The sequence below is a fragment of the Gekko japonicus genome, unplaced genomic scaffold, assembly GCF_001447785.1.
Source record: "Gekko japonicus isolate JY-2015 unplaced genomic scaffold, Gekko_japonicus_V1.1 scaffold149, whole genome shotgun sequence".
Taxonomy (NCBI): domain Eukaryota; kingdom Metazoa; phylum Chordata; class Lepidosauria; order Squamata; family Gekkonidae; genus Gekko; species Gekko japonicus.
In genome coordinates, this window is record NW_015172556.1 from 1,631,958 (window position 1) to 1,647,819 (window position 15,862).

The following is a 15,862-nucleotide window of genomic DNA, read 5'->3' on the forward strand; positions in this document are numbered from 1 at the left end:
CTGTGAATCCGACGGGAGTTTTGTAAAACGGAGAAGTTTGAACTGTGACAGCGAGGAGTGCCTGGCAAGCGCTTATATGAGTCAACAGTTGCGAGGAGGACCCAGTAGAGAGTTTTGGGAGCGGATATAAAAGCGAAGAAATTAATACCATTCTCAAAGCTGGGGACCTCCAGTAATGGCAAGCAAGGAAGAGGATTTACAGTGCATGAATTGTTAACAGCAACCCGAAGGAAGATCAAACAAGCCGGAAGGAGAAGACAACAGAGGAAGCTCCTCCACGTCAGCGACACTAAAAGTAAGACCGGACTAAGAAAAGAAGTTTGACAACACACAGAAGAAGCCCAAGAAGATTAATTGGACATTACTAACAGTTTAATTTACCAGTTTATATATCACTCAGCTTTCTCTTTCTCCCACTGTCTACCTTTCCCATTTCTTCTTTTAAGCGAAATACCTCCCCTTTTTAGGGGAGTCAATAAAACTTTTATTAAAAAATAAAAATAAAACTAGCTATGGGGGGGGGGACGCGCAGATCTGCCCTCACAGAGGAGGGAGAGCTTGTATCTGAAGGTGGGCGGTGGGGAGGGGCTCTGCAACTTACCTGGCTGCTTCTTGCTCCTCGTGGCCTGACTGAGGGCTGCTGGGAGGAGGAGGTGTGGCTTGTTGCATGTGCCCACCCCCTGGGCTCCTTACTGCCGGAGCTCCGCTCCTGTGCTCTCCTGCAGGAAATGACCCCTGAGCCTTCCCCACAATTACAAGATGTTCTTAGGGTAGTAAGTATAAAGGCTTTGGGTTGCTGCTTGTAAGTTTTGTATTGAGCATGAAGAGTTCAGAGATTACTGAAGCAGGATGTTAAAAAACCCAACAAAAATATTTACACACAGATTATGTGGTGGATTACCAGGTGTGTTTATCGGCAGAGACAGGCCTCACAACTCTATCCTCTCCCAGAGGTAGAATTAAACCTCCGTGCCACACTACCAGAGTGACATGAAATTGTCTGTTCCCTTGCTGAGACAATTTCCCTTTTCTGTCTGCACTCTCTCTCAGCCCTCAGTTCTCATTTCAGAGAGGTAGATTTAATGACATGGCCCACAGTGTCAAAGGCTGCTGTATCTAGGTTAGCTTTACTTACTCAGAGAGCAGAGCATGAACATGCTCAGGGGGGCTGTTGCTTGCTATGTTCTTCGATGGAACATAGGTTCTGCAACTGAGCCCTAGCAAGTTTCCCTTAAAGTAAGTCTCACAAAAAAGACTTCAACTACAAAGCAATACTGTGAAACTTATTTGTTACTAAATATATCACAAGGGTTTTTATTCTTTAGTGAGAAGACTGAAGAAGTGTTCTTTCAAAATTGCCTCAAGGTCAAACTAAATCCCATAAATCCTAGAACAGCCTTTCCCCTCTTTACCTCATGTTTTAAGACATTAATTTCTTAGGTTTTTATTTTAACTTCTTTTAGATCTATGTATGAAGGAAAAAATGGAACAATTATAAAAGCCAAGTAAAAATAATGCACTACACTAGAAGAGGCCAAACCCAGAAAGGCTCTATTTGGGGCAAATTCCTGAGGGGACAAGTTTTACAGATGTCACCAAGAAAGTGTCAACGTAGGGTGCTGCAGCAGTGAAAAAGGCAAATTCTGTATTAGTGATTATTAGGAAAGGGATTGAACATAAAACGGCCGATATTATAATGCCCCTGCATAGATCTATGGTGAGGCCTCATTTGGAATACGGTGCGCAGTTCTGGTCACCGTATCTCAAAAAGGACATTGCAGAGCTGGAAAAAGTACAGAAGAGGGTAACTAAGATATTTGGGGGCTGGAGCACCCTCCCTATAAAGACAGGCTGAAAAATATGGGACTTCTTGGTTTGGAAAAGAGAGGACTAAGGGGGGGGGAATAATAGACATTGGGTGGAGAGAGCTGACAAAGAAACTTGAGGGCATCAAATGAAGCTGATGGGCAGGATAGACAAAAGAAATATTTCTTTACACAGAGATTATAATATGCTATTTGCTGCCAGAGGATGTAGTGATGGCCACAGGAATAAACAGCTTTAAAAATAGACAAAAGAAATACTTCTTTACACAGAGAGTGATTAAAATATGCTATTTTCTGCCAGAGGATGTAGTGATGGCCACAGGAATAAACGGCTTTAAAAGAGGAGTAGATAGATTCATGGAGGATAGATCTATCAGTGACTACTAGCCATGGGGACTGAGGGAACTTCCACATTCAGAGGCACTAAACTTCTGAGTCCCAGAGCCAGGAGGCAACATCAAGGGAAGGTCTCGGCCTCCATACCATGTTGTTGGCCCTCCAGAGGAACTGGTTGGCCACTGTGTGGGACAGGATGCTGGACTAGAAGGACCACCGACTTGATTTAGTAGGGCTCTTCTTATGTTCTGGTGGACCACTTGAAACCATCTGGTGGTTTGGGCTTTTGCAAACACTATTAGACAAGGCTGACCTCGGTCTGATCCAGCTCATTATATGATTTCTGTTTCTCAGATTTTAAAATGCACTATCCCACATTCTTAGCAAACATTGATCAAGATAGCAGGAAGCTTGTTAGCCTCTGTACTTACCGATAGGAACAGCTTATTGTTTATTGTGTAGGCAATTGTGGGGCAGAATGCGGACTCTGCTGAAAATGCTCCAAGCTCCTTCCCTGTGTCCCCTTGCCAAAGTTTGATTGTCCCCAACAAATCTCTTGTGACAACCAGATTATGCTGAGGGAGTGTGATAACTTGTACTAGTTTCGTTTCCTGTTTGGGACTCGACCAAATCTGTGTACCCTGATCAAAACAACAGAAAATGCCAGCTGATGAGCACCTCTTTAAAAATATGACCTCGTTGCCAGTGCAGCCAGTATTGCATGCTTGATTACTATGCATTTTTGAAAGTATTACATATTTGCATGACAATGTATCTCCTAGCACATAAATTCTAGTACCAATTTTTATGCTGCTGCTGCTGCTGTAGAGAAGGTCACATATCCATTTTTCTTTCTCTGTTTTCCCTTCACTTTGTTGGAACTTGTTCTGTTATTTCTCTGTTGGATCACTATGATGATTCAGTCTTGTTCATTGAGTTTCAAAGTCGATCTGCATTGGTAAGGCTTTTAACAAAATTTACATAATTTCAAACAAACGTGATCCAAAGAAAGCTCAATCTTGCTTGCCTTCAAGTCACAAAGACTGAACAGAAATAGGGATACTGGAAAATTCCATCCTTTTGCAAGACATCTTAAAAACCACCATATATATTTGTTCTTCCCTTCAACTTCCACTGAATTTTTTGTTGTGCTCACTTGCACCTACACTAGCAAAAAAAATTCAGGGAGTCCTTGCATTCGCCCCCTTCATATCCCTGTTGGCAAATAACAAAGTTTCCAGGATAGCTGCCATGTGCTTGACAGCATGCATAAACATCTGACTGGATCAGGCTCATTGTGAGTCGTGGTCTTTGTGTTTGTTTGGATGTACATGCTGTAATACCTTGGCCCTGCCCCTTTCCCGACTGCTTCTTCAGTAGTACTACAAGATGGCTAGCTTGTTCCTTATCCTTTTCAAACTAAAGAGTAGATATATACATTCACCATCCCCACATATTAAATCACATTTTATATTTGTGTTTTTTCCAGATATTGACCCAGACTAAACTGGCAATTTCAACTGATTTCCCCTTCCCAAAGCAGACCTCCCTTTCATGTTGTTCTGCAGGGTCCCCTATCCTTAGGGTTGCCAAAATGTTCTGCCCCCTTGAGACGAGTGTTATTTAGCAGGTGATGGTATTTGTCTCCATGCTATGAAAAGCTTCAGCTGCCCATTTCCACACATTAAGCTCTATTAATGGGATGTGAGTTTTTCTCTAGGCTTGTTGAAAAACCTTATCTTCCAGGAGAGCATTTCATGGAGATCAATGAACTGCATTTGGAAGGAGGCAGGAAAGTTCTGTTCTGCTGATGAAAAATTTAGCATGGATCCAACCGTTGGCTACTCCACAGTAAAGGAAGCTGAGTTTTCAATTCCGTAGGGCAGGGTGGCTGTGCAGGAACAGGTATTATTGGGTCTCAACCATGTTTGCATGTGACGGTCTGTTTGTTTTTCCTCTCCTTATTCTATAGTCCCAGCCCAACTGCATTGTTCTGTCTTATGAGGAATCTGTGCTGTTAGATTCAAATGTTGTTATATTTTGTAATCTACTCACTAATGGACTGAAAACTTTTTGTCTTATTTGAAATCTGCCTTGGGTTCCACAGAGAATGGTGGTCTATAAGTAATAATAATAGATAATAATTTGCTAATATAATGAGTATGTGGAGGGTAGGCGTTACTCCAGGAGACTGCCAGTCAGGACAGAAGGGAAGTTTTCCCTCTTCCCATTTTGGAGTCCAACTTACCTCTTGGACATCCCACGCCTTGACAGTGCCATCACCAGATGCAGTGCACACAATGGATTTTACCTTTCCCATGGCAAATGTGTGTTCATTCGGCGACAGGTAAGCCATATCTTGTATCTCTCCTAGAACAACATAGCACATAATTTGCTTTGGAAATAAAGTATCTGTCAACTTGAAAATCTCTGTTAATTTGATTTGCACGAAGAGAATGAGCAGCCATTCAAATATAAACCTGAGCAATCACTCTGATGGACAGTTCTTTTCTAGTATCAGGGTTGCCTTGTTCAGCATCTTGCAAGCCTGGAATTAAACATTCGGAATAAATGTGAGTAGAGTTGGCTGTGTCAATGTATTGAATGGGGCTGAGCCCAAAGTGACCTAATCAACTTAGTCTGTACTCAGGCTGCAAAGAGAAGCCCCCAGTTTTGGAAAGGGCTACAAGGGAGGAAGTTTTACCTACCTTAGCCAATAGGAGTTACAGTAGAAGAAGCATCTGAATTATTTGGGTGGTGGGACAGCTACTGAGAAGGCAGTAGCAACCACAACAGCCTTGGTATCATTTCTCCCAAATGGTCTGTGGGTGGGCCAGGCAGTGCAAGTCACACTCCTCTTCCTGCCATTCTGTGCCCATCCAGAATGAGCCAGTGCAATACAGGAACCACTCTGCATTGCCCTCAGTAACACCGTGAAGCCAAATCCAAATGACTGTCTGGAATTCTGACATGACTTCCAACCAGGGCTCTTTTTGTAGAAAAAGCCCAGCAGGAACTCATTAGCATAAAAGGCCACACCCAACAGCAGGAACTCATTAGCATATTAGGCCGCACCCCCATGTTACCAGAAGTGTGGTCATCCAGCCACACCCACCTTTTGCTTCTTATTCTGTTTACCTTATTTGTTGTCAATACCCAGGGCTTTTTTTGTAGCAGGAACTCCTTTGCATGTTAGGCCACACACCCCAAATGTAGCCAATCCTAATGAGTTTCTGCTGTTGGGTGTGGCCTATTATGCTGAGTTCCTGCTGGGCGTGGCCAACTCGGGAGCCAGCCGGAACTCCGTTCCTGTGTGTTCCTGCCCCAAAATAGCCCTGCTTCCAACACGATCCCTTCTTGGCTAGGATCTCAGTAAGAGGGAAAAGTAGGCCCAGTGACTAAAAATTACACAAAAACACCCCAATGCAGCTGCCAGGAGTAGCAGCAAACAAGCGCGAAAAGGAGACATGGTAAGGCATGAAGCACACTTCATATAACTTCTGCATTTCCTCAAACACAATTCCACCCAAAGTCTCTGAAGTATAGGTTTGAAAAATTTCCCTCAGTTGAAAAAGTCAAACCAGGACGTATGTACCAAATGCACTTCCACCAGACTTGCAGTAGTCACGCCAAGCTGCTTGTTAGGCTGAGAGCAATTTAAAACCACACTTCAAGGAGACTATCTGGGTAGGTGCTTCTTGGCAAATGCTTAATGATTATGGGCACACCTTTGTAACAGTGAATTTTGCACCTGCATGCTTTTCTAAACAAAGAATATAATGCATAAAGAATGTGGTATATGCTGGTTTTTAAAAACATCTGCGCTAAAAGATGAAGTACTGGTTTTTTGCCACACCTCATACCTTGATGTCCTCTCATGGCTTTACATGTATAGTCAGCTGAAGGTCGTCCTGACATCATTTTATGCTCAATATTAGAACGGTGGAGATAGTACTTTTTCCAGGTCTGCATTCCTGGCGTCACAGAGATATTGCAGAATGCCCACTGATTTAGGCACATATTTCTGTAAATAAAAACTATGAATTACCTTGAAATGTGAATGGCTTCCTCCGCAACTGTTTCACTGAATTACTAGTTGGTCCCATCCATAGGGGCTGGTAGGTAATTTTTCACAACTACCATCTATACTTTAGATTTGGGGTTTTTTTGGGGGGGAGGACAGAATGTATGCCTTATTTCCCAGCACTGCTTCTTTGATCAAATTGGAGCCTCCCGCAGCTGCTCTGAACCAAAATATTGGGAACCCCTTGTGTGGCTTTTCCTGAAGAGCATATAGTTTGGCCACAAAGCTTAGAAAGCAAATAATATTATTTATTAGAATCAGAAAACTATTTAATTCCCCTGAAGCCAGAAGTAATGCTGCTAAATCTAATTTAGAACACAAATATACCCCCAATAAGATGAAACCTAATAGCATTATTATGTACTGCAGCCTGTCTAGTTATTGCAAACTGTAAGAACTGAAGCAAGCTAACAATATATCACATATGTTATGATAAAACAATTTAATCCAACACGAAGTGAATTAATAATAGGGATTTGATAAAATTTATAAACATATATGGTAGAAGATATCAGAACAAAGCATGAACAATTCAAAAAGCAATTGGCGTCACCAGTGTAAGGACTACCTAATGATGAGTACATAATACACAATATACAAGCTGAAATCCTCTTGTACATACATAATTTCCAGATCTCCCATGGTGCTTGGAACAAGGACTTCAAGCAGAAATCTATCAACAGCTGAGCAAATCCTGACAGATAATTAATAAAGACCATTTTGAGAAGACCCTTTTTCAAGAGCTGACAATCTTCTATTAATTTGGTCAGATACCACTTATCAGAAGGGCAAATTAAATAATGGAACACCACTGCCTCCTATCACTCCCAAATGGTCTGCTTCTTAATTCAAGATGGGCATAGCGTTCTACCTGGAGATTGTGCATCCACAGGAGAACTTCAGCTTGTATACTGTGTATTATGTACTCATTAGGTGATCCTTCAATTGATAGCACCAATTGCTTTTTGAATTGTTCTGATATCTTCTGCCTTATATGTTTATAAAGTCTATTGAATCCCTATTATTCACTCTGTTGGATTAAATTGTTTTATCATAACATATGTGATATATTGTTAATTTGCTTCAGATTTCTTACAGTTTCCTGTATTGTCTAATTGTTTTTTTAATGCCCCCCGGAGGGGATTTTTATTGCTTTTTGTTGAGTTTCAAGTTGCTTACACTTCAGTCATTACAGAGTTAAGTGTTGTTTGTTAGGAAACAGGATGTTACGTTACATAACGTATTCTACGGCGGGAAAGTTTGTGGGAGTTGTTTAGCCTAATGAAGTGACCTGTAACCTTTGTATTGGTCAACTAACAACTTGCTTGTGGAAATGCTTTGATCTAGCATTAATGTATTCACAAGGTTTATGGCTCTTTGTGTGAACCAGACAGGAAGCTCCTCTCTAGAAGCCAACACACTTAGAAAGATGTAGCTGTTAGCATTTAGTACTGAAAGTAACTGCAAGTATGTAACCTTTTCATTTTATTTCTTTTATGCAAAGTACCTTACCCATGCTTTATTTTGTTTTGTAGTAAAGATATTTTTCTTTTACTGATGTGGCTCTTGTGTTTGCAAAATGACCATCGATCTTGAATCTCAGAATCCCAACCCTTTTTCTATAAACTACAAAGAAAAAATAGGGAGGGAACATCTACATCTAAGGAGAAAGGAAAGAAAACCACTAATAACTAAAACCCCAAGTATAGGAGATCATTACATCAGCTTATATAAGTGTTAGTCTAAAGTGCTTACATTACATTGAACATAGTCGATTAAGCTAAATTATTTATCTTTTTAACCATTTTTAACTGTTTAAAGACAACCCCAAGAGCATCATTTATACCACATACTTTAAGGCACCATTCAGAGTCCTTCAGCCTTCACTTTGCTTTATCTTTTTAAATCCTCAATTGGTATTCTTGTTTAGGGGCAGCTGCCCCCTTTTCTGAAGCAGCATCCTCATCAGGAGGCACAGAGTCCAGTTCACCGCTAGATTTGCTGTCATCTTCTTCTTTAGCGTCCTCAACTGGTTCTCCCAGTTGCAGTCTCAGAAACTCACACACTTTGGAAACAGAATCAATTTTTTCTTTTTTGTCCTGCAGTTTGAAAATGACAGCTTCAGGGGTTAACCATCTGTAGGAAATGCTGTTTGTTTGTAAAAAAAAAAAAAAAAAAGGATTAAGTCTTTATACTTCTTCTTCCTCTTCTTATTATTTCAAATGGGATGTCTTTTAAAATCCTGATGGTTTTGCCTCCGATTTTCAGGGGTGTTCCTGTAGTTACTTTCAGGATAGAATCCCTCACGTGTCTCTTCGAGAATCTAACCACTATCTCCCCAGGCAGATTATTTTTCTTGATGTAAACGGAATAGGTCCTATAGACCACATCAATTTCGCTTATAAGGTATTCCACTTTTAAATCTGTAACTGGAGCTAATGCATCGGTCAAAAGTTGCTTTAGATTCTCGTCTTTTACTTCAGGGACCCCTTGGAACCGGAGGACCAGGTTAGCTTTCTCCATTTGCAATTGTAAAAGTTGAGATTCATCTGAAGCTTGCTTCCTTTCCAGCATTTGCACCTTTTTCTTGACTTTTTTAGAGTTGGCATCTATTTCCTTTACTTTCTCAGCTGTTTGCTCTGTCTTTTTTGTAGTTTCAGACAGTTGGAGCTGCTGAGTTGCAAAGTTCTGGTTTAGAGTTGTCAGCTGCCGATTGATGTTAGTCATCTGATCCAGTAGAGGGTGGAAAGAGTCCGCCAAAAGTTTAGAGAACTCAGTGGTCTCTTCCGGTCGTGGGCTCATGCTCCCCGGTGGTTTCACTTTCGGCTGTTTGTCTCTCTCTGCTTTTTTCCACGCCATTTTTATGGATTGTTTACTTTTGTCAAAACTTGCTAAAGTCTCTGAAATTCGCCCAACGCCTATCCGCACTCTGGTAAGGTTCTTAAAACAGATTTCAATGCTTTTAAGTCTGTCCCCCCTTGCTAAATAGCTTTTTAGTTCATGCGTATGGGAGAGGCCCCTCCCCTGCTCGCTTTTCTCATCATTCTCAGGGGGGGACTTTCTTTTTAAGTTGCTGATATTTCGCTTTCACTTGACTCACTGTTGGTTGTTGGTCATAAGACCTAACTCAAAATGCGTTTTAAACACTCTATCTCCAACGCTTGTCCCGGTCAGCGGCTCTAGTTCCGTTCAGACGCATAGCGGCAGGACCGTCGGGGCAGAAGAGCGCCTCAATCCCCCAGCATCGCGCTGGCGAACAGGCCACCCTTCAAAAGCCCCATGGCTAGGAGCCTTTCACAAAGGCTCCGAGGTGGCGGCGGCGAACATTCGACCCCCCTTCTAACCGCTAGTGCGCAGATTGCACCCCCAGGAGGTCCAGGAGGTGTGTCTGCCAGTGTGTCACCATAAACCGGAAGTCTCCTGTATTGTCTAATTGTGATCCCCATTTGTATTTTGCTCATCTAGTTATTGCAGCAGCTTGGAAAAGCTGTAAACTCCCTTTGTTATCAGATTGGTACAAGAATATATGGGATATATTTGTTATGGGGAAAAAATGGACTAACAGACGCAGATCGAATCAAATCAATATAGCTCTAATTTTTTTGAAATGTGGCATCCAATAATTGAATGTACAGCAAATGATAATTCTATCTTCTATTTCACCCACCCCAAACAGTTCCTAACTTTATAATGCAGTTATGTAGTAATTTATAGCTATAAATATAATTGTAATTTAATAGCTTTGTTGTAGTTTCTTTTTAATTTAGTTCTTTAGCTAGTGTTTATTTAAATTGGAAATATTATAACTGTCAAAATTATTATATTTAATGTACTACTAATATCATAGGTCTATATTTTTGTGTGTCATTTCTCAATGTTTTGACTCATAATATCTGGTGTATATTGTTTCTAAGCCCTTATTGTAAAAGTTTTAGCTGATTCAATAAAGTTAAAAAAAGAAAGCAAATAATACGCTGCCTCTGTGATATTATTGAGGCAAACTGCCAAATCTGATGATGAGGGTTGAAAAGACTGCACAGAAGCGAGTCCAGACAGCATGGACTCACAGCAGTACATTATATTAACATGACACAGCTGGTTTTTCTAGCTTACAGTCATTGTGCGAAATGTGTTTTAAAATTATTTATTGCAGCCCATTTTAACCATGCTAAAGTAAGATTATAAACAGTTTTCGATCTGTCATTGTACTAACATCCTGGAGTTCCAATGCCTATACTCACTCAGTACCTGTAAAGAATCCATTCAATGGTCAAAATTCATTCTGGGTCAATGGAGATGGTCTGGTGGAACATGTTAAAAGAGTACAACACAGCCAATCTCAAAACATACCGTAAGTAGTGCCGAAAAGGAGCCCATATTTTCTAAAAGTTGGCAGAGGGAAAAGACACAAATGTAGATGAATTATCTATTTAGTGTAGGTCTTAGGATATATCTGCACCTGCCAACTTCTGTTGTCTGTTCTTCCCTTCTTTTTCTTTTCCCTCCGACACCTTCTGTGGGGCAATATTGAAGTCCTGCTTGCACAGGAAGGAGGCAAGGGAAGGAATGGGCAGGAAACACAATAGCTGCACAACCTTTCGTTGAATCATTAACATCAGGGTCTCTATGGACTGCAACCTGGCAAGTCAGTAGGAATTAGTTACTCAGGTCATCAAGTTTGAAGTTTAACTGAGTTATAAATAGTCATTATTATCTAAATCTGTCTAGCTGGTTTTAGTCAATAGTAATTCCAAGGGTTAAAGCTATTTTAGAGTTTACAGGATGCACACAAGAGTTGTTATAGAGTGTTTCATATCTATATTCAAATTTAGGGTTGTTTGTTATTAATAGTTGCATGTTTGGGTGAAAAGAGCACAGAATACTAAAGATGTATTTTACTGCATGTATTGGTCATTTGTAATTTGCTGTTGTCATTTTTGTGTTCTATTCTGCCCATGTTTATACTTGAGAAAATGATATAAATAAAGATATTTAAAAATTTTTTAAAAAGTTTAAACAGCGATCCCCACCACCGACAGCATTGCAGAAATCTTGCCCTTCCTCTCTGCACCCTCGCCTAAAATTCTAATTCATGTTCTGGTCTTCTCACCTTCCTCCAAAACTCCACTTCTGGCAATCATACCCCTTCAGTAATGTAACTGAAGCAAACTGCCAGGTCTGATTATGTTCTTTTTCCTATCCAAAACAAGTTCCTTGTCCTGACCTTTAAAGCTCTCTATACCTTTGCTGCAGTCTATCAGCTCTCTTTCCCCACTATATCCATATCCTTGACCTTCCTTTCCATCACTCTCAACTGCCCAAAAGTCTCTAACTCGATTCCATCCATTCTTCTCTGATGGTTCGATGCACAGAACTCCATTCGCGAATACATATATGGTGTCACCTCCGTCTTTCTGCCACAGTAGTGTTGCTACAGACACAAGATGAACTTGCCTAGCTGAACTTCCTTGATTACACACAACAGGGGTTCCTGATCTCCTTGACAGTAGTTGTGAAAGTTAATCTCCAGGAGCTTGTGCAGTAGAGGCTGGTTTTATAGTCCCCAGTCGCTGCAGCCTTTACCAGTTTTTGGCCAGTCCCAGAACTAAAGTTTCTTGATTGACAAGTGAAGCACATATCCCCTGGAGACATTTTTGGGTCATTAAAGTGATCTGCAAAGCACAAAATTCATTGCCAGTTGTTCCACGTGCCAATCTTTAAGACTCACTGTGAGGGGGTATTGCCAAAAAACAACCAAATGGAAACTTAAGATGTTTCTTTGGTTGACCTAAAGCAACACACAAACCACTAGCTCATGGTATGGAGTGCTGAGTGAATGCTCCCTGTGGCATTCATCTCTTTCAGGGCACTGAGGGGAAAATCAAAAGTTTACTTATTTATTCCAGGCAATAATCACTTACTCTTGTAGTTAAGAATGATTTTAAAGCAGTATGACTCAATGTGAGGGGGGGAAAGTATAACAGTATCACCAGAGGTCATTTCGGGGGGGGATCGCGGGGGAACACAGTTCCCCCGGGTGAGGTGCGGGGGGCGGGGCACACGATGAAGCCCCGCCCCTGCTTCCAGCCAACCCGCTTCCAGCCCTCATTCAGCCAGGAGGAGGCAGTAGAAGAGGGAGGGTAAGTTACTTCCGGCCGGCGGCAGCCGGGACCGTTGGGGGCGGGGTGTGTGGCCTTATGACACACTTCCGGTGATGTCAGGGGTGTGGCCTTATGACACACTTCCGGTGATGTCAGGGGGTGTGGCATATGCTAATGAGTTATGCTAATGAGTTCCCCTAGCTCTTTTTCTACGAAACGACCCCTGAGTATCACTGATACATAAAACACACTGAAATATGTAAAAGTTTTTATGAGTAAATAAGAATACATGGCAATTCTATTCTGTCTACATTGAATCTAAGAATGAATCCAAATTCTCTCTCACCATAGCATATGCAGAAAACCTTCTCTCACCCAAAGCATATGCACCCTTGCTGAATCTAGATCTGAGAAGTTTGTACATTTCCAACTATTTTATCTTGCTGAAATGTCTACTTCATTATGTTACTCTGAGCATACAAGTAATATTCAAAATAAAACTAAAGGCTAAAGACAAGCTGCCAATTTACAATAAGTTCCTGGGATTTTTGATGGCAGATAAACTGCTATTCATGAGAGGTCACTTCAACCGTTATCACAGTGGATTTATGTCAGCTGAATGTATTTCTCTACACCAGGTGTGGCCAAACTGTGGCTCAGGAGCCGCATGTGGCTCTTTCACACATATTGTGTGGCTCCTGGCAGGCCAGCTGGGGGAGCTAAATATCATTACCAAACAAATATCGTTGGACAAAGAAATATCATTATCAATATCTGCTTTTACCGCTTTTGTTATTATTTTTGGCAGTCTCATTTAAAGTTAATAAAAAGCAAAGTTGCATATTTCCCAGTAAAAATGTGTAACGTTTGTTCATGTTTTGCGGCGGCTCTCAAGCATCTGACGTTTATTCTATGTGGCTCCTACTTTAAAGCAAGTTTGGCCACCCCTGCTCTGCACTAACTGCCTTAAGACAGTAAGAAAGAGAAATATCTAATGGGAGTTGTTTCAGTGACATTAATTCAGGCTACCCTGCTAAAAAAGGGGGAAAGTTCTATAAGAATACATATATTTTGCATACTATGAATGATTTACATTAAATTAGATGACACCTCTTTGCACCATCTGCAGTCAGATGAATCTTTATTGATCAACATAGCCTACAACTGTGTGGCATTAATTTAAGAACTCATCTGAAGGGGTCTCCAACATGGTGCCCACCATGGTTCCCACCAACACCATACCTGTCATCTGCCAGATGCTTTTAGAACTTGGGTGGGGCAAGGTGGGACGTTTGCTTGGCGGGGCTTCTGATTGGCTGTGCAGATTTTTTTTTAAAAAAATTGCTTCAGCAGCAGCTGCTATTGAAACACAAGAATCTTCACTGTGTAACTGAAGGTAAGCTATGCGTATGCAAAAATTTTTTAAATCTGTTAATTTTAAAAGACACCCATAGACTTTATTTATAATTACATTATTTATAGCCTACCTTTCTCACTTGGACTCAAGGCAGAGTTGTAACCTCACTCCCTGACATCCCTGGCTCCACGTCTTTTGGCAGCCGTTTTGTGGTTGTGTGCACCATCCTGCCACGATTCCAAAGATGTCTGCCTGCATTTCAAAAACCTTGGGAGCCTCTAAGCTAGGTTCATGGGTGAACACACAAAAGCAGACACTGAAATCTCTCTCCTTTCTCCCCCCATTTTACTTCGAAAATGCAGGGGGGTGGCAGCAAGTAGCCAATGGGAGGGCACAGTGGCAGCAATAAAGCCTGAATATGAGATATCACAGTCATAATTATTCTTTTCGGTACATCTGAACAGCTCACCAAATGACCAGCCCCCTGCTAGTAACTGGTGAGCAAGACATCAGCCAAACTGATGGGTGTTCAAGCACAATTCAAAGACCACATTTTCCACGAAGCTGTTGGCTTAATCCACATTACCAAATCTAACCCAAGGCAATACTAAAGAAATTTGGAAATCTGGTCTTTCCTACCTGCAACTCTATTATCCTTCCTGTTGATTTTATGTTCAGATTTGACTTGTTATATAAACATACAAAGTTTAAAAAAATGGAAATTGGATTGTCCTCTATATTAATGGAATTCTTTTGATCCAGTTCTTAACAACTACAAAAATGTACTCACCTCCAAAGAGAAGCAGTCTCCGTTGCTTCGAGCCATGTCTAAAAAGCAAAATTATAGATTTTTAGGAAGTAGTGCCTCAGGACTCACTGAATCTCAGTATACAGTGCTTGACAAAGGCATTGGGTGGGGGGATTCCTTAAGAGTTTTAAGCACAGTTTTAGAAACTCCCTCTCTTGTGTAAACACTGAAGTATGAAACATTATTAATCCATTATTTGTTTCTTCAGAGTACTTACTTCGTCCTTTATCATTGGTACAGAAAGAACATGTTCTCGCCAGGCATCTGTGCTATTAAGTGTCATGATTTAGCAGAAATTCAGAGTGATTTCTCCCCCCCCCCCCCCCCCCCCCATGCAGCTACAGTGCTGGGGAAAGTATTCCCAGCTGAATTATTGCTGGCCATACTACTGTAAAGTGCACAAGGGCTCCCCCAGAAAAAAAAGGGCTACAATCTTACAAGCACCCCTCTCATTCCTTCAAGTTCTGCACAAACAGGGACTGCCTGTTGGCCAGGGCTTTTGAGAGGGTATAAAGGGAGGCATCTTTTCAGGGGGGCGGGATTTGGGGCTTGCTATTTTATTTTAGGGCTGGTTTCACTTGCCATTCTCTGTCCAGAGAGTAACTACATTTTTTAAAAAGACAAACAACAAGCCCACTCGGACTCCCGCCCTCCGCACTTTTCAGGCCATATGTATTAGATAATATTTAACCCTATGCAATTTCTTCTCCAGCACTCCCACACAAATACCGGGATCAACAGTTACAAAAGATAATAAAGGAACACAATTGTATAAAACTACTGCGACACTCAGCAACTAAAGGCGAAAGTGAATGTTAACCCGAAGATCCTGACAGTAATATCTGAAGAGTTTTAAAGCTACTATTTGCATATTGGACTAGAAGGGAGAAAAAGGCTTATTTTTCTAGTTCCTGTGCCCGCAGCAAAAGCACTCCGGCGTAAAGACGGATCTGGAGCATTTGCTGCCAAGCCACAGGTTCCGTTCCTGTTACCTTATTCACTTGGGCTGCTCTGAGTAAATCCGGTGCCTCCAGGTGCGAGAAAATATGGACCAGGCAATCTAGCGTAAGCAATTCGCCGCTCATCTTCCCTCCGAGATCGCCCCGCCCGAAACAAATTTCCGGGTGGACGGTTCTCTCTCCTCCCTGGCCGAGCGTAGTCGCGGGAGCAGTTAAGGTGGAGCTAATCTTTACAAGAATGCTTTAAAGAAACAGAATCATGTCTAAGAGCGCTGAATTCAGTTGATGTAGGAAGCTATATTTCTCGTTAGGATTGCATCGTTGAGGCTCAGCCCGTATCCTAAATGCTGTTTTCGTGCTTGGATGAGAGGGAGAAGTCTGTTCATCTTGA

The 15,862-nt window shown here is 41.4% G+C and overlaps 1 protein-coding gene across 2 annotated transcripts in view; it reads right to left on the minus strand.

The window, feature by feature from the left end:
- Window positions 1-15,614, minus strand: part of FBXW12 (F-box and WD repeat domain containing 12) — a 26,675-nt gene extending 11,061 nt beyond the window's left edge. For both annotated transcript variants that reach the window (XM_015421189.1, XM_015421190.1), the window contains exons 1-5: window positions 15,505-15,614; window positions 14,495-14,532; window positions 6,026-6,186; window positions 4,411-4,532; window positions 2,594-2,803 (exon numbers count right to left, since the gene is read on the minus strand). In XM_015421189.1, coding sequence (XP_015276675.1) covers window positions 2,594-2,803; window positions 4,411-4,532; window positions 6,026-6,186; window positions 14,495-14,532; window positions 15,505-15,597 — 624 coding nt within the window. In that variant the 5' untranslated portion in view covers window positions 15,598-15,614. The remainder of the gene's footprint in view (window positions 1-2,593; window positions 2,804-4,410; window positions 4,533-6,025; window positions 6,187-14,494; window positions 14,533-15,504) is intronic.
- Between the last annotated feature and the right edge of the window lie 248 nt (window positions 15,615-15,862).